This window comes from Panicum virgatum, chromosome 6K, assembly GCF_016808335.1.
Source record: "Panicum virgatum strain AP13 chromosome 6K, P.virgatum_v5, whole genome shotgun sequence".
Taxonomy (NCBI): domain Eukaryota; kingdom Viridiplantae; phylum Streptophyta; class Magnoliopsida; order Poales; family Poaceae; genus Panicum; species Panicum virgatum.
In genome coordinates this window covers 23,255,434-23,274,880 of record NC_053141.1, presented here as the reverse complement: position 1 = coordinate 23,274,880, position 19,447 = coordinate 23,255,434, and the positions used below count along the sequence as shown (strand labels likewise).

Genomic DNA, 19,447 nt, shown 5'->3' with positions numbered 1-19,447 from the left:
ATGTTTGTTACATAACGCAAAAAAAAGGGTACAATGTCCAGTTCAGGAGTCTGCAGGCTCCCAATTGAAGTAGGCGGCTACGAAGTCGACGACCTCCCGCACGCTTTCCCGAGCGGTGGCCTCTGTCTCCGCCACTGGACCATCGACCACGGGGGCTAGCGAGATGGCCGGGTCGCGGCTCCGGAGGCAGGTGAGGATGTGCTCCGCCACCATCCGGATCAGCTCGCAGCCCTCGGCTTCAAGCTGGCCAGCAAGGACCGGCTCCAGACGCCGGAGTCTATCTGAAGCGGAGTTCAGCACTGGGAGGGCATCAGCAATCGAAGCTGGCAGCTCCGCCACTTGGATTGGACTCATTCCAAGTGGCACCAGAGCTGAGCTTGCTTCGATCGCCCAGTCGACAATTTGCTGGGCCCCCACGCACTGGTCCTCCTGTAGCTTCCAGACCGCCTCCTGGACCGCCTCCTGCACCCGGGTGTCCAGTGCTGCCTTGGCCACCTCCACCTCGCGGGTCCTCTCCTCGAGCTCGGCCTTCTTCTTCGCCGCCGACTCCTTCAGGGACTTGAGGGTGTCGCGCTGGCGCGCGAGCTGGAGCTCCATGTTGGTGGTGAGGGATTCCTGCTTTGCAAGGGACTTCCTATCCTCCTCGAGCTCCATCTCGGTAGCAGCCTGCTTGCTGGCGTTCGCCTGCAGCTCCTGGCGCCATTGGTGCAGGGACCCGGAGAGCTTGTCGAGCTCCAGCTTGCGGACCTCGAGTCCCTAGCTGCGAGTCTCGAGCTCGGACCGCAGGGCTCCGAGGCTGGCCTCCGCCTCGGCAATGGCCGCCTCCCGCCGCTCCAGGGCCTCCTCCCGTCCCGCTACCGCGAGCTCCCGGTCGAACACCTTCCAAAGATTGGCTCGGTAGGACTCCTAGTCGGCCTTGAGTTCGGACCGAATGCGCGCAGCATGGGAGGCTTCGGCCTTAGTGTGTCCCTCCAGGCGGGTGTGACAGTCGCCCAGGCGCTGGCGCTCGCTCTACAGGGCCGCCCACTCCCTCCGGAAGGCCGTCTCGGCGGTAGAGGTCGCCTCCTCTATCGTGCGCCGGACCCGAACCAGCACCTGGGGGAGCGGAGCCGCTTCCTCCTCCGGGGAACCCTGCGGGAGCTGCCTACCAGAGACCTCCTCCAGCTCTTCCTCTGCCGTAGGTTGAGCGCTGGGGGAGGGGACATCCGGTACAGCTGTCGGGACCTCAGGAGCCGAGATGCTCGCCGTTGCCGCGCCCGTTGCCGAGGCGCTCGCCGTTGCCGCGCCCACTGCTGCCGTAGCTGGAGCTTCGGGGGCCATCACGTCGGGAGCTTCGGGGGCCACCACGTCGGGTGCAGCTGTGCTTGGCACTGGCGCATCCGCCGTCGCCACGTCAGGTGTTGCTGCGCCTGGCACTGGCGTACCTACTGTCGCCGCGACGGGCATTGCTTCGCCTGGTGCTGGCGCACCCGCCGTCGCCGCGTCGGGTGCCATCGGGTTAGCAGAAGCTGCTGCACCCGAGCTCCCTGCACCCGCCGTCACTCCTGCCGTTGCCGCCGAGGCCCCGGTCACCTGGACCCCTGCTGACGAGCCAGCGGCAGTGGAAGAACTGCTTGGGCGAGAGGCCCTAGCAAACAAAGAGAAGAAGCCTTCAGTAAAAAGCGGAGCACCAAGAATAAGGGAAGTGAATGGAAGAACACTTACCTGAAGCGACGGGTCTCCAGCGCCCACGGAGGCTCGGCGACTGCTTCTACTGCTGCTGCTCCCGTGGCGGTGGCGGTGGCGCAACCCGTGGCTGTTGCTGCTGCTGCCGGGGGAGGCATCTCTCGGCGGTGGTGGTGGCGGCGCGGCTGCTCCGGGGGTCCCGCGAGGTCCGGGGGCCCGAGAACTACCCTGGCCCGCATCCTCTGCGGTCCTCTAACGCTTCACGGCGGGCTCCACAACTGGGGTCCCGTCACCCCGGTGCAACCTGCGCCGGCCCGCTTCCCCCGACGACGCGCTGGAGCTGCTCCAGGCCTGGCTGGGACCGCTCATGGCAGCGCTACCAGCCACGGCCTGCTTGCCCTTGGCAGTGGGGCCGGAACCCGCGGCGCTCGGCACGGCCTGATCCCCGGACACGCCAGGGATCCGGACCCCACGGCCCGAGTTGCCTCCAGTCTGGCGTGCGGCCAGCCCGCCGTCGTCGAGGGTCGGCAGGGTGGCCAGCACCGCGGTCCTCAGGCGTGAGTCCTCGCAGAGAGGGACGACACCCTGAGGAAGGATCTGGTGCTCCGGGATGAAGATTTCCCCCATCACCGCCCGCACCAGGACCTCTAGGGCTTCCTGGGTCAGGTCGCTCCCCTCTCCGTGGTGGGTCCTGCTGCAATCGTTGGGGCCGGTGAAGCTCCAAGTAGGACGCGGCCGCTGCTTCAGGGTGGTGATCCGGCGCTTCAGGAAGTCCCCGAGCACATGTAGCGAGGTGAGGTCGCCCTCTGCCAGCACCCTGATCTTGCCTAGCATGGAGTCGAAATCCGGCGCCAGGGACGGCTTGGCCCTCCTGGACAGACGGTCGGAGGCGGGCCCCCCGGTCGACATGACTAGGCGCTCGTTGGTTTCGGTGGTGGCGATCACCCACTCCCTGCGCCCCTCCTCCCACTTCCCGCCAATGAGTCCAGGGATGTACGGCGTCCGCAGGTCGCTTCTCGTCTGGAAGTAGTATGCCCCTACTTCGTCTTTGCCCTTCCCGGACTTCACCAGGACGAAGAAGTGGCAGAAGAGGATGACGCAGGGCCGCACACCCATGAACATCTCGCACAGGTATACAAAGATGGCCGTCGGGAGGATGGAGTGCGGCGTGAGATGTTGAAGCTGGAGGCCGAAATCTTCCAACAGCAGCAGAAAGAATGAGGAGATCGGCAGCCCCAAGCCGGTGGAAATGTGCGAGATGAACAGCACAAATTCCCTGGCGCGCAGGTTGCCGAGGGGAACCGGGCCTGCTCGAATCCCCCAAGCAGTCTCCTGTGCACTCCACCCAAGCAGGCGGCGCACCGTGTTCAGCTCTTCCTCAGTCTGGAAACGGCGGGGACGAGGAAGGGATGCCATCTCGCTATCGAGGCGAGGAGCAATCTACGCAGGAGAGCAAGGTGCGAGGAGGCTCGAAGGCAAAGGGGCGCAAAGGTTGGAAGGAAGAAGACGAGCTAAGTGGGCTGGGCCACTTTCGCGTGGGTTGTAGGCTGGTAATTGTAGCGCCGTAGTACTGTAGCGTCAAATGGGCTGGGACGCGTTGTGTGGGCTGAGTTTGTGGGGTACTGTAGCGCGGTACTGTTCACACGAAAACACTGTATCACTCCGAGAGCAGCGGGTTTAGTACCACCTTGCTTTCCAATCGGTGGGAGAGCCAGCTTAAATAGTTGGACTGGGAAGACTATTAACTCCGAATCGATCTTTTTGCGCGAAGCGAGGACGAAAGCACAATAAAATTAATTAGTAGGTGTTTCTACTCAACGTGTATAGTAGATCTTAGCCATTATCCCGGACTGGGTCGTTACACGTGGCCTGGCTGCCGCGGTGCCGGGCGGAGACGCGACCGCCGGCGCCGCAGTCCTCGGAGACGCGCATGGCGGGGAAGCCGCCGGAACCTGCCACTAGACGCGCACGAAGCGGAGACGCGGCCGCCCAAGATGCGCATGGCAGCAGTGGCGGAGCTACATGTTTGTAAAAGAGGGCTATGGCCCCCCTTGTCCAAAACCGGAGTGATGACCGCATTGTCGCTTACGCCTCATCGCCTCATCAGCCCCCTACCGCCCCCTCCCCTTAGTCTGCGGTCTCCATCATCTGCTGCTCGCCCTCCACCGCAGCGCGGCCGTGAGATGAATCGGACTCCGGTTGTCACAATCCACCAATTCCAATCAATTTGTGGTTCATCCAATCACTAGCGCCACCTACCAAGGGCAGGCTTCTTCCTCCTCGGTTCTTAGTCAGGGAAAAATAGCCCCCCTACTGTTCATTTCTAGCTCCGCCACTGCATGGCGGGGACGCCACCGGACACGGCCATGTCACTGGTGACGTGGCCGCTGGTGCAGTCGTCGCCGGACACGTACGAGCACGCCGTGAACGGCGCCGAAATTGGTCACCCCCGTCGTCATCGAAGATTCGTATGCTTTCCAATTTCATAGAACTCTTCTTACTAAATTGATAAGATTGCATTCATGTGATTCCAAATGTCATGGATTGTAGCCAATCGTAAAGTACAAAGATAACCCATTTAATCAGTAGAAATATAGATATCCATGGGACATTTCATTGTCCCGGCTTTGGAGGTTCTCTTCATGAGTCTATACTTGATCATTTGAATGGCCTCAATTACATCCTTGGTACCTAACAAACACTTTTCTCGACAAAATGTTAGTCTCAATGGTTTTGTTGTTATTCAATCACCAAAATCACAAATAATGGCTCAAGGGCCATTTTCCTTACAAAGAAAATGAAAAATAGAAAAAAGTTTGAACTTATGAAATATGCACAGTTGTGTAAACCGGGATACGAATCACTTACCTCAAGCCTCGCGCGTGCCTTCTTTTCTATCACACTACACAATTACTTATGACTTTACGAGTTATGCTATTCTTTTCTATTAACTTGAAATCGATTTGTAGGAGCGGGTGACGCCGCCCCTAAAAATATTTTTCTATTTTATTCCAAAAATTTATTTAACTCTTCAAATATAGCAGAACAAATAAAAAAGTGAAACTTCTGTACTATGGTTACTATGAATTATAGATTTATAGATGCATAAAAATATACCAAATATATTTTAGTTTATATAAAAGTTAAGATTGTAGAAATCTCAAAGTAGAAAGGTTAAGCTTTTGGACCATCTCCAGAAAAAAAATAGAATGTTCCTACAAATCGTTTTTTAGTAGTGGTAAGTATACACACATCTTTCAATCTCTATATTTTATCTTATTTCTTGCTAAACAAAAAAGCCAACTTTGAAAAATGAAAGATGAAAATCAATTTATGCAATGGAACTTGCATCAGTAATAAGTTTGGTCGATTGCAATGTAAAATGGAAAATGGTGACACACAAAACACAAGGATGCGAGAAATGCGACAAACATGAGGACGTGGTATGTTAAAGGAAAGCGAGGGAGAGGTGCTGCGTGTTTGATGGTGGCTGGGAGCGAGACAGAGAATATTAGTGTTGCCATTTCAGACATGAGTTTTATCATCATAACAACTCTTTTTTATTGAAAATTTTAGTGCTACCTTGTACAAAATAATGATTATGTCATTTCAGACATGAGTTTTATCATCATAACAACTCATTTTATTGATAACTTTAGTGCTACCTTGTACAAAATAATGATTACTAATTACGATTGCATGCTATGTACCATTAAAGGCAAGTTACATACTAGGATGGAACAAGTTAGGCCATGTTTAGTTGGCAAAAAAGTTCCTACATTATCCGTCACATCGAATCTTCAATCTTCCGACACATGCATGAAGCAATTAATGCAGTTGAAAAAATAATTAATTACACAGTATAACTGATACATATGAGATGAATCTTTTAAACCTAATTAGTCCATAATTAAACATTAATTATCAAATAACAACAAAATTTGCCACAGTACAAAACTCAAACTTTTTCACAAACTAAACACAGCCTTATAAGCATACCTGAGTATTTGGTTCTAACACCTACAATACACTTTGGAAACCTTAGATTCAACTAGATATATGCCTGTACGTTGCTACGGGTGGCAAGAATAATTTTCATAACAATTCACAAAGTATAGAAAATATGGTGTTATTAATGGCATATTGGTTGCTCGTAGGATACACCAGCATGTGATACATCACATACAAAATGCAACGTGATAGCTTTTTATTTAAAAAATACAGTAAACAAAATAGATTCCCCTTGGTGAATTCTCCACAGTGAACTATTACAAGCAAATAACGTTTCAGAGAAGAGTTAAACACGTGCGCTCAATGCAGGATATGTATAGCGCAGTTGAGGATATAGCCTACTCCATATACATACATAATCTTCATCAAATAAAATATTGCTCCAACAGGCCTTTCTGAATTCGGGCACCCACAGCGTGTGAATTTCAACGGTCTTAAGGATATCATGGCTTCTGTGAGGTCGCCTCCAAACGTTACATCGTTGAATCCATAAGCTATCATATTGTTGTGGCTATAACTCATGGGCACTACATCAGAATCTCTGCAAAGATAGTTAAAGGGATTCTGTCAGAAACCGGAGGAGTTAATTCCCTGAATGCCATTGAAATTTTCGCCAATCCCTTGAATGCCACTAAAATAGCATTGAAGGGATTTTTTTTGTGTCTATGACATGTGGGGTCAATGGCAATCAAGAGATTGGCTAAAATTTTAATGGCATTGAGGGAATTGCCCCAAAGCGGAGAACATTGTACCCCAGCTGCAAAAAATCCCTCAATACATGGAACAGTGCTGCTGTCTGGTAATAAGAATCATCACATTATATTTTGCCATGTAGCTAGTAACAAAGTCCACTAAGAAAGTACCCTATCAATTTGACTAGTACATTTGCATCTTATCTGGACCTGCGCTCTGAACTCGGAAAAGTACATACTCACTTCCTGAATATAGGTAGCATCCTTAATGTCATTTTCCGAGACAAATCTCTTATAACCAGTACTAATACCACATAGTATCAGTGGGAAAATGTAAAATACACATATGCAACAATCGTATTGGCACTATAAGGAGAAAGAAATCACAGAAGCTTATTCACATGAATTTGGTTAAAACTAACCTTGTATGTAACCAAGTTCTGAAATATTGAGAATATTTAAATGGGTTCTTTTTCTTCATAAACATGAACCTGTGATGACCGAAGAAAATGAGGTCTTGGGAAGTTAACCAAGACTTGCAAAAATCTTGTAAGACAAAAACTGGGGGGAGATTAACCAGAACATACTGGAATTTCAAAGACTCGATCATTTTGCCAGCAAGTTAAGTGGCTGCACTCCTTTCCTCCTGTTTATATAGAGAAAAGGAATACCATGGTTAAGCTACTACTATTCAACATAATGGCGTGTTAAGAAGAAATAAAAGTGTTAAGAAGGTAGTAAATTAATGGATCTCAAGATAAAGTGGTTAATATATCCACAATTTAGAAATGTTGATTATAGCAAGACAGAATGAGTTCAAACAATTGAATGCTTTCATACTCGTAACACCATCTTTTACAGCTACAGAAAAGATTTAACCAAGATTTTATCTTACATTCAAAAAAGAAAATGCTGGTATACAGCTACCAACAGGGCTTTTTATATACTAACACAGAACTATAAACATTTCATTTAAGAGCCAGCAAGAAGCTGCTGAGTAAAATTAGGCCGTGTCAGGATAGTGCATGCTAAAATTTCTTCTTTTTTTAAATAGTAATAAATTATGCAGCACTGTCTACACTCTACTTTAATGTAGCAGACAACATCAAAATAAACGGTAAACCCAAACAGGAAAATCGACAGCTAATCCTGGACTTGACATATGTTACTGGTGCCCATAAAAAAATACATATATTACATGCTAACAGGCTTGTAGACAAATAAATGGTACATTAAAACTAAGCTGTTTATCCAGAACTTTCAAGGCAGGTTAGAAAATGTTTGTATCTGAGATTCACAACCTACCCGAGTAGCAGCATCTTCCTTTGTGAGGGGGAAGGCATCAGGCAGAGCCGATGGGGAAGGTGGCGTGCTGTGTGGGAGGCTGGTCGGGTGAGGGTGTGGGAGCGCTCAGATTGCACGGGAGATGATCAGACGCTCCTCGTTTCCCCGAGGACGGACGACGAAGGATCATGGGGCGCCGCTCGGACGGGGGATGAAAGACGAAGAAAATCGTCACCCTTAGCCTCTTTTTAGTTGTATAGATAAGAGAAGAAATATGGAATTAATTTAGAATAGCAGCAGAGAACAAGTATACCAAAGCTTGTGTGTAGATATATCCGCACATTCAACATGCTGATTTAAAGTGTCCATTCTACAAAACAAAACATTACAGTGATTATCCTATATAAAAGATCAATGGTGTTGGCAAAAACACAAGCACCTGGTATGCAGTGGTCAGTGAATGCTTCATTAGCATTGGAGGCGAACGTCAGTACGTCCCCAAAAATCCTAGGGTGGAGTGGTGGTGTCAGTAATTATTGGCATATTGGAAGAAACATCCAACAATCCTGTTCACCCAAATCACACAACGAGTGCTGAGGAGAAGGATTAACGAACTCACCTAAGGCCACGGTCGCTTGCATCTCATGCCAAGCAGCGCCGAGGAGGACGACGTGTGGGGGCGAGGTCATCGAGGTGTGGATGATGCGGAGGCACGCGGCTTCTGTCCTGCAATCCCTCATTCACGAGGGTAGGGGATGCTGCAGCAGCCGATGCAGCAAATCCAGAGAGCCGGGGGGGGGGGGGGGATCGTACGGCAGGGAGGCCTAGCAAAGCCCGGCAGATTCGGCAGGACGACGAGCACCAAGTGTGCGACGGCGGGGTGTGAGAGTGATGGAGGGAGCAGGCGGCGTCCGAGCGCCGTCGAAGGAGGCCGACGAAGGGAGCAACGACGGCGCGGCGCTGGTGGCGCGGCGGAGATTTGGGGCGGGGGCGAGGCGATAGGGCGTGGCCGCGATTCGGCGCGGCGGTGATTTGTGGCCGGGTTTTGGGGGAGCGACGCGGTTGAATCGGGATCGGGATTGGGCAAGGGACGCGGTTGACGGGCGACGCACGAAGGGGAGTGGGCGACGTACGAAGGTGGGATGAAGAAGGGAAAAAAAAGTGACCTTAGCCTTTTTTAGTAGTAGAGAGAGATAGAGAAGAGATAGAGATGGGTTTCATTTGTCCTTCTATGTCCGGTCTACTACTCTTGAGAAAATTCCCTATAAGGCCCTGGAGCAAATGACACTCCCTTCTATGGCCCTATAAAGTTTAAACTTCCTTCTTTGACCTTGTTTTTATGTTGCATCTTTTGTAGGGCCTTGCCGTGACCTCCGTGACATGCTCCGTTAGCAGCAGGCCAATGCCGTCCTTCCAGCGCGGCTACATGGCTCTCGGCGTCCACATGGCGGGTGGGGCCCGCCACTTCCCCAACCTCGCGCAGGGAAGCCCCGGCCCCGTGCCGCGCGCTGGCCCCGACCGCGCCACCTCATCCCGGCGAGCGCTCGCTCCCGCTTGGCTCACGCACGCCCGCACCCTCCGGCGAGCGCCCGCGCGCGCTGGCGCGCCTGTCAACCGCCCGCCCACGCGCACGCGCCCTCAACCCTGCGCACACCGTGGCCATGCCGAGCCCCGCCCTTGCCAACCGTCGCTGCCGCCGCGGCTATAAAGCCCGGCCGGCCCGTTCTCGGTCTCGGCCCTTCTTTCCCCCTCGCCGCCATCCCGCCCGCACTTGGTCTCTGCTCCGTCGCGCTGGCCCGTCGCCCTTGGCCCTGCGCCCGGCCGCGTCGCCACCTCGTCCCGGCCTGCGTCGCCACACCGCCCCGTTGCGCCCGCGTCAGCGCCGCGTCGCCGCCTCACCCACCGTCGAGCCACCGGAGTTAGAGCAACGGGCAAGAGGATCCCGGGCTGGAAGCCCGGTGCGCCGCCGAGGGCCGCTGCGAAGCCGTCCAGGTCCGCGGAGGCTGGGCGGGGACGAAGAAGTCGTCGCCGGCTGCGCCGCCGTAGTAGGGAGGGATGGGCGCCGGCGCGTGCGTGTGTGGCGGGAGCGGGCGCACGGACCGCTCGATGCCGCCATCTTCTGAAGTTCTAGTTGAGGGTGGACGGCCGCATCCTCTGCCGCGCCATTGCCGTCCTCGCCGAGAGCCGTGCCGTCGTCATCCTCGCCGTCCTGTCGCCGTCCTCGCCGAGAGCCGCACCGCACCATCCTTGCCGTCCCGTCGGCATCCTCGCCGAGAGCGGCGACGCGCCGTCCTCGCTGAGCGCCTCTCCGTCCTCGCCGAACAGCCGTCGTCACCCAGCGGCCATCCCTTGCCGAGCGCCGCGCCGTGGCCGTCCCTCGCCGAGCACTATGCCGTCACCTTCCTGGAAGCTGCCAGCCTGCAAGCTTCGAGCTCGACCTCGGCAAGCTTCCTGAAGGCAGAGAGGCATCAATCTCGTTTCAGTTAATTGGATTGGATGTTGTTTTGAGGTTTCGGGAACCAGTGCCACTGAATGACTAACGGAGGTCACGGCTGGGCCAACGGAGGTCACGGCAGGGTTATAGAAGGGATAAAAGATAAAAACAAGGTCAAAGAAGGAAGTTTAAACATTATAGGGCCACAGAAGGGAGTGTCATTTGCTCTGGGGCCTTACAGGGAATTTTCCCACTACTCTTCTACCGCCAGTCTATGGCGCCCATAGCATCAGTGCATCGCCACTCCCATTTGACAAGTTCTCTCCGATCTCAACTCTCTTGAGGTCATCCTTCACTATACCTAAGCCAGACCACGACCGTCTCGTTGCTCCAGTGGTCAATTTCTCCACTACTTGCTCGGTCGAGCGTCCTCCTTAACTTACACTCAGTGGTGTGGACCCAATGATTCTACTAAGCATTTTTTTCCGCGAACGTGCCTTAGAACGTATTTCATTAAGAGGAAAGCAGATTACAAACATAACTTGATGCTAGCCAAATAGGAGTTGACCGGCACAAGCACACAAAGGAGTAACAACAGAAAAAAAAACTGAAAAGAGGCCAACGAAAACAAACAGCCACAGCCCTAGCAGAACGACGACCACATAACAGAAGACCTCACCAACCCGCCAAGACCCACTAAACAACCTAACACAGATGAACCTACATGAAAAACAACATCACCGAGGCCGCCAACTGACCACGAAAACAACCAATGGATGCCCAAGCATCCACTAGAATAATCAGCTCCACAGCGGCGAAGCATCCGCCAGAGACGACCAATCAGCAGCGCAACACACGGCGGCAAAGCATCCGCCAGAGTAGGAGTAACAAGGGCGGCAAAGTATCCACCGGACCGAGCGAAATAGGGGCGGCAAAGCATCCGCCATCACAACGACGGCAAAGCATTCGTCAAGGTAGCCGTAGCGTAAGCAGACCAAGGTGATGAAGCATCAATGAAGCACGGTAGGTAACATCCAAAAGGCCGACCACCCTGAGTGTGAAGAAGTCCCAAGACGACGCCCTCAATAGGGACCATGACGCGCTAGGCGCCAACGTCGTTAGTCCGAGCACCGAACATGGTTTTCACCAGGGAATCAATCTCAATGCCAGAGCGGATCGCCGCGACCGTAGCCCGAGGCAGACCCGAGGACGGCGGCCGAGATGCTACTAAGCATTATATTGGGTGAAGTAAGTCATACTCTCTCCATTTCAAATTGTAAGTCATATTTTTTTGAGAACTAAAACACTTCAAGTTTGGCCAAATTTATACAATAAAATAATAACATTTAGGATATCAAATAATTATTAGTAGATTCTTCAATAAATATATTTTCATAGTATATCTATTTGGTGCTATAAATTTTTGTAATCTTTTCTATAATTTTTGTCAAACATAAAAAATAATTTGACTCTCCAAAACGTTGAAATGACTTACAATTTGAAACCGAAAAAGTAGCTAAGTAATTAGTGATATAGAATACTACCGATGCAAGAAGTCTTCATAACTCCTCTCCTCTGGCCCAACCGGTCATCCCAGATTGCTGGGCGCCTGGGCCTCGGACCTACAGCGTAAATCTTTAAAGTCACCCTCCTAATGCTGTTCCCACTCAGACTACTCTATATCAATCTCTTAAAAAGAATATTTTATTCTGGTCATTAAAATTTTCTCTTCTATATCACATTCCCCTGCACCCATCTATCTTGTTTATGTCTGCTCTTTACCAACTAGCACCACGCGAGCCCACATGCCATACACTCTATTTTTTTTATCCACACCCACCCTGTCGCCGTCCCCCTCTCTCTCTCTCCTCCCACCTCTCTCCCAGGCCGGCGGCGGCCCTCCTTCGGCCTCCCTCACCGGTGCGCCCCCTTCCCGGAGCTCCCTTGCCGCGCCCTTCTCTACTCGGCGGTGGCGGCGGCCAGAGCTCCTCCCCACCTGCTCCTCTCCGCGCTGGCGCAGTCCGCTGCTCACCCCGGCGCCGCTGCTCGATTGGCCTCGTGGTTCCGGTCCGGCAGCTGGGGAATATTGGATTCTCGGCGGAGCAGCGGCTGGTGGATGTGGTGGCGCGCGGCGACGCGAGGGAGGCCGAGCTCCTCGCTGCGGCAGCGCGCGAGCATGAACTATGCCGAGGTGGTGTGGCTCGGGTGCGGCGCATCTTGGAGGCGAAGCCGCGGGAGGGCGCCGCCGTCGAGGCGTGGGCTGTGCGCGAGGAGATCCGCGCCGATATCTCGCCGCCCTTCCTTGTCGCCGGCAACGGGGATGTCGCGCTCATTTGCGCCTGGCCCATCCGCATTCCTCCTTCCCTGCTCTGCTTTCTCACATCGGAATTTCACTAGCCGCATCACGCAGGCGCTCGCGTGCGCCGGCCACGCGGTCCTCCTCCATTTGCGCGCTGCGCCCCACCCTCCCCCTCGGCCTCCGGCGACACCAGTACCGGGCGGACGAGTTTGGTGGCGGAGGGCGGCCGCGCAGGTGGTTACTGGGGCCTTGGCGCGGGTTCCGCCTCCCGGCAAATGGAGGAGGCAGTTAATGATGGCGGTCCGGTGGAGGATACGAGATTCCTCTGAACATAGAGGAAACCGGAGCTTACTGAATGGTACAGTAACCTTTACAGTATACCGGTGCAGGCCATTTTATTGTAAACCCTTACTGCAGTAACATATAGAGATCCCCGGTGCGAACAGCCATTTTACTGTAAATCCAAGGGAGTGATTGGTTTCCGCACTAGCTAGCCAGGCCTAGCTCGTATCGGGCGTGCCGGCTCTCGCTGGCCAGGCCTGCCAGATGCCGCAATACTTTGTTTGGTTCACGTACGCACCCACCTAGGCCAATTAAAAATTTTGAGTAAAATACACCACCGATCCATAAACTTAGCAGCGGGTGTCGTTCGGGTACTCAAACTCCTAAAATAGATATCTATATCTCCAAACTTGCTAATTAGTTCACGTAAGGTCCAAATTACTGTTACTCTTATTAAACCGCCAGCATATCCAGTTAACCAGGCATTGACGTGGACCTAATATGGGGCCCCACATGTCAGAACCACCGTCTGCTCATTGTTTTCTCTCCCTGCCTTGCCTTTCTTGCCTCCTCTTCAACATCATCTCCCGCGAGCTCCATGGGAGGCGGCGGTGCATTTCCGGCGCAGCTCGTGGAGCGGCGGCACGCATCTCCGACGGGGCCGCGGCGGCCGGCGCATGACAATGGATCTCGGGCGTAGGCGTCAGCTCAGCCGAAGCCGGGCTCAACCGAGGGCGGTGGCACCGGCGAGATCGACGCCGCATGGAGAATCTTGAAGGCCGCTATGACCGGGAGATCGCCCACCCACTGCGCTCACAGGTGTTAGCGGCCCGATCCTTGCCGGCGACCGAGATCTCATGCCTCCCCGCCCCTTTCTTCCTCGACATCGGCAGCGCGGACGGCGGTGGCCGACAGCAGGCCACCTGCGTGGATGGGCGGTAGCGGTCGTGCGCTGCTTGAGCGGACAGAGATCAAGGCCGCGGCCCAAGCGGATGTCGACAGCGGCCGTTCGTGGATGCGAACCAGACCGCGGCCCGAGCGAACGCCGGTGGTGACCGTGCGCAGACGGGGCCAAGCCCGCGGCTCGAGTGGATAATGGCGGCGGCCGAGCGCAGGCCCGAGCCAACGGCAGCAGCAAACTCAGGCGCCCCCGAGCTTGAGCACCTCCGCGCCGGCGGCTGCTCGCTCGTCTCTCCTCTTCACGGCACGGCGGAGGATGCAAGGAGGCGGCGGAGGTGAGGCCGTGAGGCAATAGGTCTTCCACGTCGATGCTGCAGACTGCTCCATCGCCACAGGACTGGAGGCGGAGGATGCAAGGAGCTAGCTTGATGAATGATGAGCTCGGCCAATCGTTTTGCTACCAGAAGATTCAATGAAACATCCTGCATGTCATGTGTTTGATGAAATGTGCCCAAGGAGCATCCACCATTGTTTTTACTGCTGCCAATGGCGGACCTAGGATTGAAACTTAGGGTATGCCGTATCAAAAATTTCAACATAGAACTCGGTATTTGGTACAATAAAAAAAACGGTACACAATAAAAAATCCACGAGTAATTCGGTATGTAAACTATTAGGTTCAATACTTAAATAGATTACAATATAAATAGTACAAGCACTTTAAATCTTAAAAATCTATAAATAAGTTTACTCACCTACAATAATTCAAAGAGACTATCTTACTTTTTCTTATCGGGCCTATGCTTCCTAAGGTTCATAATTAACTATATCATCTTCATCTACTTGAAAGAAGATATCTCGCTTGATGATGTGAATAGACAATCATTCAAAAGACTATCTCCTGTCTTATTTCTCAGCTTAGTTTTCACAAAATTTATTGTAGAGAAGACTCTTTGAATACTTGTTGCCAACGATAGAACAAAGACCAATTTGTGAAGATCATAAACTATGCCATAAACCTTATACCTCCCTATTTCAACTAACTTAACTGAGAGGTCAACAAGATTGTTAAGATTTTTAAGTTGTCTTCCGCCATGTGCCGTGTCTGAAAATGTGTCGTCCTTACTCCTTAATCCGTCGCTCTCCAAATTTGCTTGAGAAGCAAGGAGCAGCTGGCTTGAGCATTTCCACGAATACCTTGCGGTCGCCTGATATGAATGAGACCGTCATACCAAACGCCGCTGCATGGGCGGAGTAGCTTGTATCCATCACTAACGGCAACCACGGCGGGCGGCGGCAGCTCACAGTTGGCTGGCGGACCACGGACCAGGGCACCAGGTGACAGGCGACGGCCGACGGCGCGATGAACTGAGCGAGAGGCGGGCTGGGCGAGTTGGGGACTCGGGGGTGGGGGCGACCGCCGAGTCGGCGACCTGCGCCGCTGGGCGAGCTGGGCAACGCCGAGCGGCGGAGAGGCGCGGCACGGGAGGTCGCAGACTCGTGATCCTCGGCTCCTCGCGGAGGCGGCGCACTGCGTGCGTCCGCTCCACGAGAATGGTCGCCTCGAGAAGCAGCAGCACGCCTGCGCCCCGCAGGCCGAATGGCCGATTCCATGCTCCCGGGTGGGCCGTGGCATACGCTGGCCACCCTTTAGGTCCACTGCTGCAGTTGACCAACATATGCCAAAGCTGATGTGCCAGGGGGCACATGAAGGAGGGAGGTGGATTTGACATGTGGGCTCCACATGTCAGATACATGTCAACATGCAGTTAGCTTAACACATTGACGGTTTAACAAGGTTAACAGTGATTTGGACCTTACGTGAACCAATTAACAAGTTTGAGGATCTGGATGTGCATTTTAGGAGTTTGACACATGCTGCCAAGCTCAGGAACGGTGAATTTTACTCAAAAAATTTGTTTGGTAGCCGTGTCTGACCAGCAGCCAATGCTATTTTTGCCTACGCTCGCTCACTGGGTACATGTCCCGCACCGCGCGAGCCAAGGTACGGGAGGTGTTTTGCACTGCGCGAGCCTTGTCCAAAGACTGAGGCCCTGTTTGTTTTAGCTTCCTACAGCTTTTGCTACTCCAACCAGCTGAAAAAGCGAGAAGCTCCGGCAAATGAACCAGATTCTTCAAGCGATGAGAAGCTGCAAAAGCCTCCCGCTACACTACAAGAGAACAAGCTCGCTGGGAGGAGCTTCCTGAGCTTTTCCACTTAAACCGGTCGCTCCCCTTCTCATCCTCGCGCTGGCCGCTACTGCCCATCCATGCACCGCCGCCGGTGCCCTCACTTCCCTGCGCGCCGGCGGCCACTGCTCCTCCCCTCCCCTCCGTAGTGGCCGCCGCCGCTCCTCCCCTCGGCGCGGGCCGCCGCCGTTCCTCCCCTCGGCTCGCGCTCCCGCCGGCCGGAGCTCTCTCTCCCCCGTCCCTCCCCTCCCCTCCGCAGCAGCTGCCGCCGTTCCTCCCCTCAGCGCGGGCCACCGCTGTCCCTCCCCTCGGCTCGCGCTCCTGCCGACCGAAGCTCTCTCCCCCCGCCGGCGGTGCGCGGGATCCGCCGGCAGCCGGCGCGGCTGTAGGATCAAGAACACCGACTAGAGGGGGTGAATAGGCGGTTTAAAAACTAAAACCAACAACACTAGAGAAATTTAATTAGTCACAAAGGAAATCCTTATGTCATGCTACTACTATTTCTAGTTGGGTTTGCAACCTAGGGTGACAAGATACAAATCAAGCTCTAGAAAAGTAAATTGCTCAAAGTAAAGGCAAGAATTAAAGTGAGCAAGAGAAGTAACCAAACTTGACACAAGAATTTATCCCGTGGTGTTGATGACTTGCCGGTCACTCCTAATCCACATTGAGGTGGATTCCAAGAATCAATCGCTCCTCTATCAAGAACATCTTGATCTTGAGCCGGCTTGAATCAAGGAACCGCTCCACACCTCGATTCCACTAGAGTTGGTCTTCACCACTCCGGTGAGATGAGCACAAGACCTCTCACAACCGAAAATCGGGGCTCCTCGACAATTTCCTTGGAGGTGCTCCACGAAATCCTCTTCTTCAAGCCGTCTAGGGAGCGGCAACTCCCAAGAGTAACAAGTCGATGACGCTTGGTTGAAGTTTCCCTAGTGCCACAAAGCTCAAACTCTTGATGCAATGCACCAGGATGCTCTCACACTCTCAAAAATGCAATCTCTTAGCAAGTGTGTGTGAGAGAGGGATGCCTTAGCTCTATAGTGTCAAGTATGCAGTCCAAATGGCCAAGAGAGCCTCCCAATGGCCGGCATTGGGTATATATAGACATCCCCTAAAAAAACTAGCCATTACACTCTTTTCTGCGAAGTCGCGGTCCGTCCGTGGTTCAAAAACCAGACCGTCCGCAGTTATAAGCCAGTGAGTTAGAGTGCATTTAATGCGTGTCAGAACTAGCCTTTACAGCCCTGGCGGACCGTCCGCTCCCCAGTGGCGGACTGTCTGCAGTTATGTGTTCCACACCACCAGAGACAAACATCGTCTCTGGTACAACTTTGAAATTAGCAAGCGGGCTGTCCGCGCCCCAGGGGCGGACCGTCCGTCGTTCATCCTTGAAATCCACCAGAGACAACAATGTCTCTGATACAAATTGTCAAATAGCCGGCGGACCGTCCGCACCCCAGGGGCGGACCTTCCGCCGCACAGATCATCGCCTCAACCAGAGAAAACACCCTATCTGGTACATTTTGAGTTAGAGCGGCGGACCGTCCTCCCACCTGGGCCGGACTATCCGCCAGCCAATTTAAATTCCCACTCGAGTTCAACAGGCTCTCTGGTACGGGTGCGGACCGTCCGCGCCACAGAGGCGGACTGTCTGCACTTGTGCAGTCAGCTCACAAACTTGATCTTTTTCAAACCTTTTCAAAACATCGTTAGCCCTCATGCATGTAACTAGACATTTTAATCAAAATGGCACTAAAGACCCGTCAAGCACGAGTACACGACCCTTCTTGATAGTACGGCTATCTATCCAACAAATCCGGTCACTTTTCATCCACTAAGTGCCTTGTGACCGGTAAAATGCAAAAGCCCTATTTGATACCTTTGCCTTGAGCCCGATCTTTGCATATCATCTCCAAACTCCACATGTTCACAATCAAATCCCTTTCATCCGTGGATCAACCTATGCTCATTATCTCAAATGAAATTGTTAATCCACAAACTATTGTCATTAATTACCAAAACTCGAATTAGGGGCCTAGATGCTTTCAATCTCCCCCTTTTTGGTAATTGATGACAACTCTAAATTTTAGAGTGATAAAAGTGTTCAAGTCAACTTTAGACACTAGGCATAAGGTGGACTTGGAATTGAACTTTGGAAGAACTTACTCATTTTTCTTGAAAATTTCAGAATATGGTATGAATAAATTTTCCTAAGTTCGATGAGTAGAAAGAACTCCCCCTTGATATGTGCTTATAAATTTGAATGAATACCAAGAGCACATATATATTTGAAAATTTTGACGGAGTTTCCCCTATAAGTGGAAATCGAGACATACAAGATACAAGATATATATATGATATGAATTTTAGCTTGGTTAGCACAACCTCACAATCACAAGATGAATATAAGTAGATAAGAGTAACACAAATCAACATAGTTCATCACACATTACAAACCAAATGTTCAAATCCAACCACAAATCACAAACCGAGTTCATGCAAGACACAAATCATAAACATGTAATGCAATAGTTCAACACAAAAAAACACGAGTAGCAAGTGGAAGCCGAAAGCAAATGATCTCCAAGTGAAGTCCATGAGCTCCCCCTAGATTCAAGCACTCCAAAGCTCATTCTCCCCCTTTGGCATCAATTGCCAAGAAGGTCAATCCATCGGCGGTGGAGGAGGTGGCAGTGGGTAGAACAGCTGGTGCGGGTAGAACTCTGGAGGCGGCACTGTGAAAGGCCCTTGGTTGGTTTTGGTAATTGAGCGACAACTTATGTGGACTAATAAGTGTTTATATTGAGATACACAGGAGATTAGTCCACACAAAGACACTAGTATGAGCAACATATGCCATGGAGGAGAAATGGCTAAGTGTTGATGCTATGCTCATATAGTGTGATCGAGGAGCTCATTGCATATGAGACATGACATGGAGTTATGTGACCAAAGTGGAGAAGATCAAGACAATGCTTGGCTTGATGGACCGGTTGCAATGGAGAAGGGCAAGTCAAGGCTTTGAAGCGAGGGACCGCGAGGCGGTGAAGCTTGGGCAAGATTTGGCGCCGATGGACCGTGGCAACGGTGAAGAGCGAGCAAGGTCAAGATCGATGGACCAAAGAGGTCATGTGATGATATGGAGTGGATCATATCATTTAAGAAAGATCAAGCCAAGTGTTGACTCATAATGATGATCAAAAGGCTTGATGGAGTTTGGTGCTTGTGTGGCATCAACATTTGGGAAGATGAAATGGAATGCGCAAGGCAAAGGTATGACTTGTAGGGCATTTCATTTCACCGGTCAAAGGTTGTGTAGAGAAGTGCATGACCGGATTTAGGATAGATGGCCGTTCTATCAAGAGGGGCAAACTTGTTTGCATATCGGTCATCTAGTGCCACTTGAGCGATCTAACATTGCGATGTTGCTAGGATCGAGTGGCGTGGTGAGATCAAGTGAAAATCCTTTAAAAATGATTGTGAAATGCTAACACACATGCACATGGTGTTGTTCACGTGGTGGTGTTGGCACATTTGCAAAGGAGAAAGAGTTGGAGTTGATGTTGATCAACTTTGGGAAGCAAGAAAGGTCTTTTGGTTTTCTCCGGAAATTAGGTTGTCTCTTGGAGTGGAATACTGCTTTGATCCATTGTGTTTTGGATCAAGAATTCAGTTGGGTTGTGT

General features: G+C 52.1%; 1 protein-coding gene and 1 long non-coding RNA gene across 5 annotated transcripts; both read right to left on the bottom strand.

Annotated features, from left to right (window-relative positions):
* Window positions 1-1,011: 1,011 nt before the first annotated feature.
* On the bottom strand, window positions 1,012-1,446 carry LOC120713341 (predicted GPI-anchored protein 58). Its single transcript, XM_039999323.1, has one exon. It carries the CDS (start codon window positions 1,444-1,446, stop codon window positions 1,012-1,014), a length of 435 nt encoding a protein of 144 aa, XP_039855257.1.
* A 4,402-nt stretch (window positions 1,447-5,848) lies between these two features.
* Window positions 5,849-8,794, bottom strand: LOC120712065. Of its 4 annotated transcripts, none has more exons than XR_005690653.1 (7): window positions 8,466-8,794; window positions 8,272-8,410; window positions 8,092-8,159; window positions 7,674-8,022; window positions 6,956-7,014; window positions 6,791-6,859; window positions 5,849-6,217 (listed from the first exon to the last, which is right to left on the bottom strand). It is a non-coding gene; the product is annotated as an uncharacterized LOC120712065 (long non-coding RNA). The 4 variants fall into 4 exon arrangements; XR_005690654.1 differs by having other exon boundaries at window positions 8,272-8,378; window positions 8,466-8,793; XR_005690652.1 differs by having other exon boundaries at window positions 8,272-8,791.
* Window positions 8,795-19,447: the final 10,653 nt, after the last annotated feature.

Excerpts from the sequence above, each read along its gene's own strand:
- LOC120713341 (XM_039999323.1), bottom strand. The coding sequence starts at position 1,446 with ATGCCCGTCGCGGCGACAGTAGGTACGCCAGTGCCAGGCGCAGCAACA.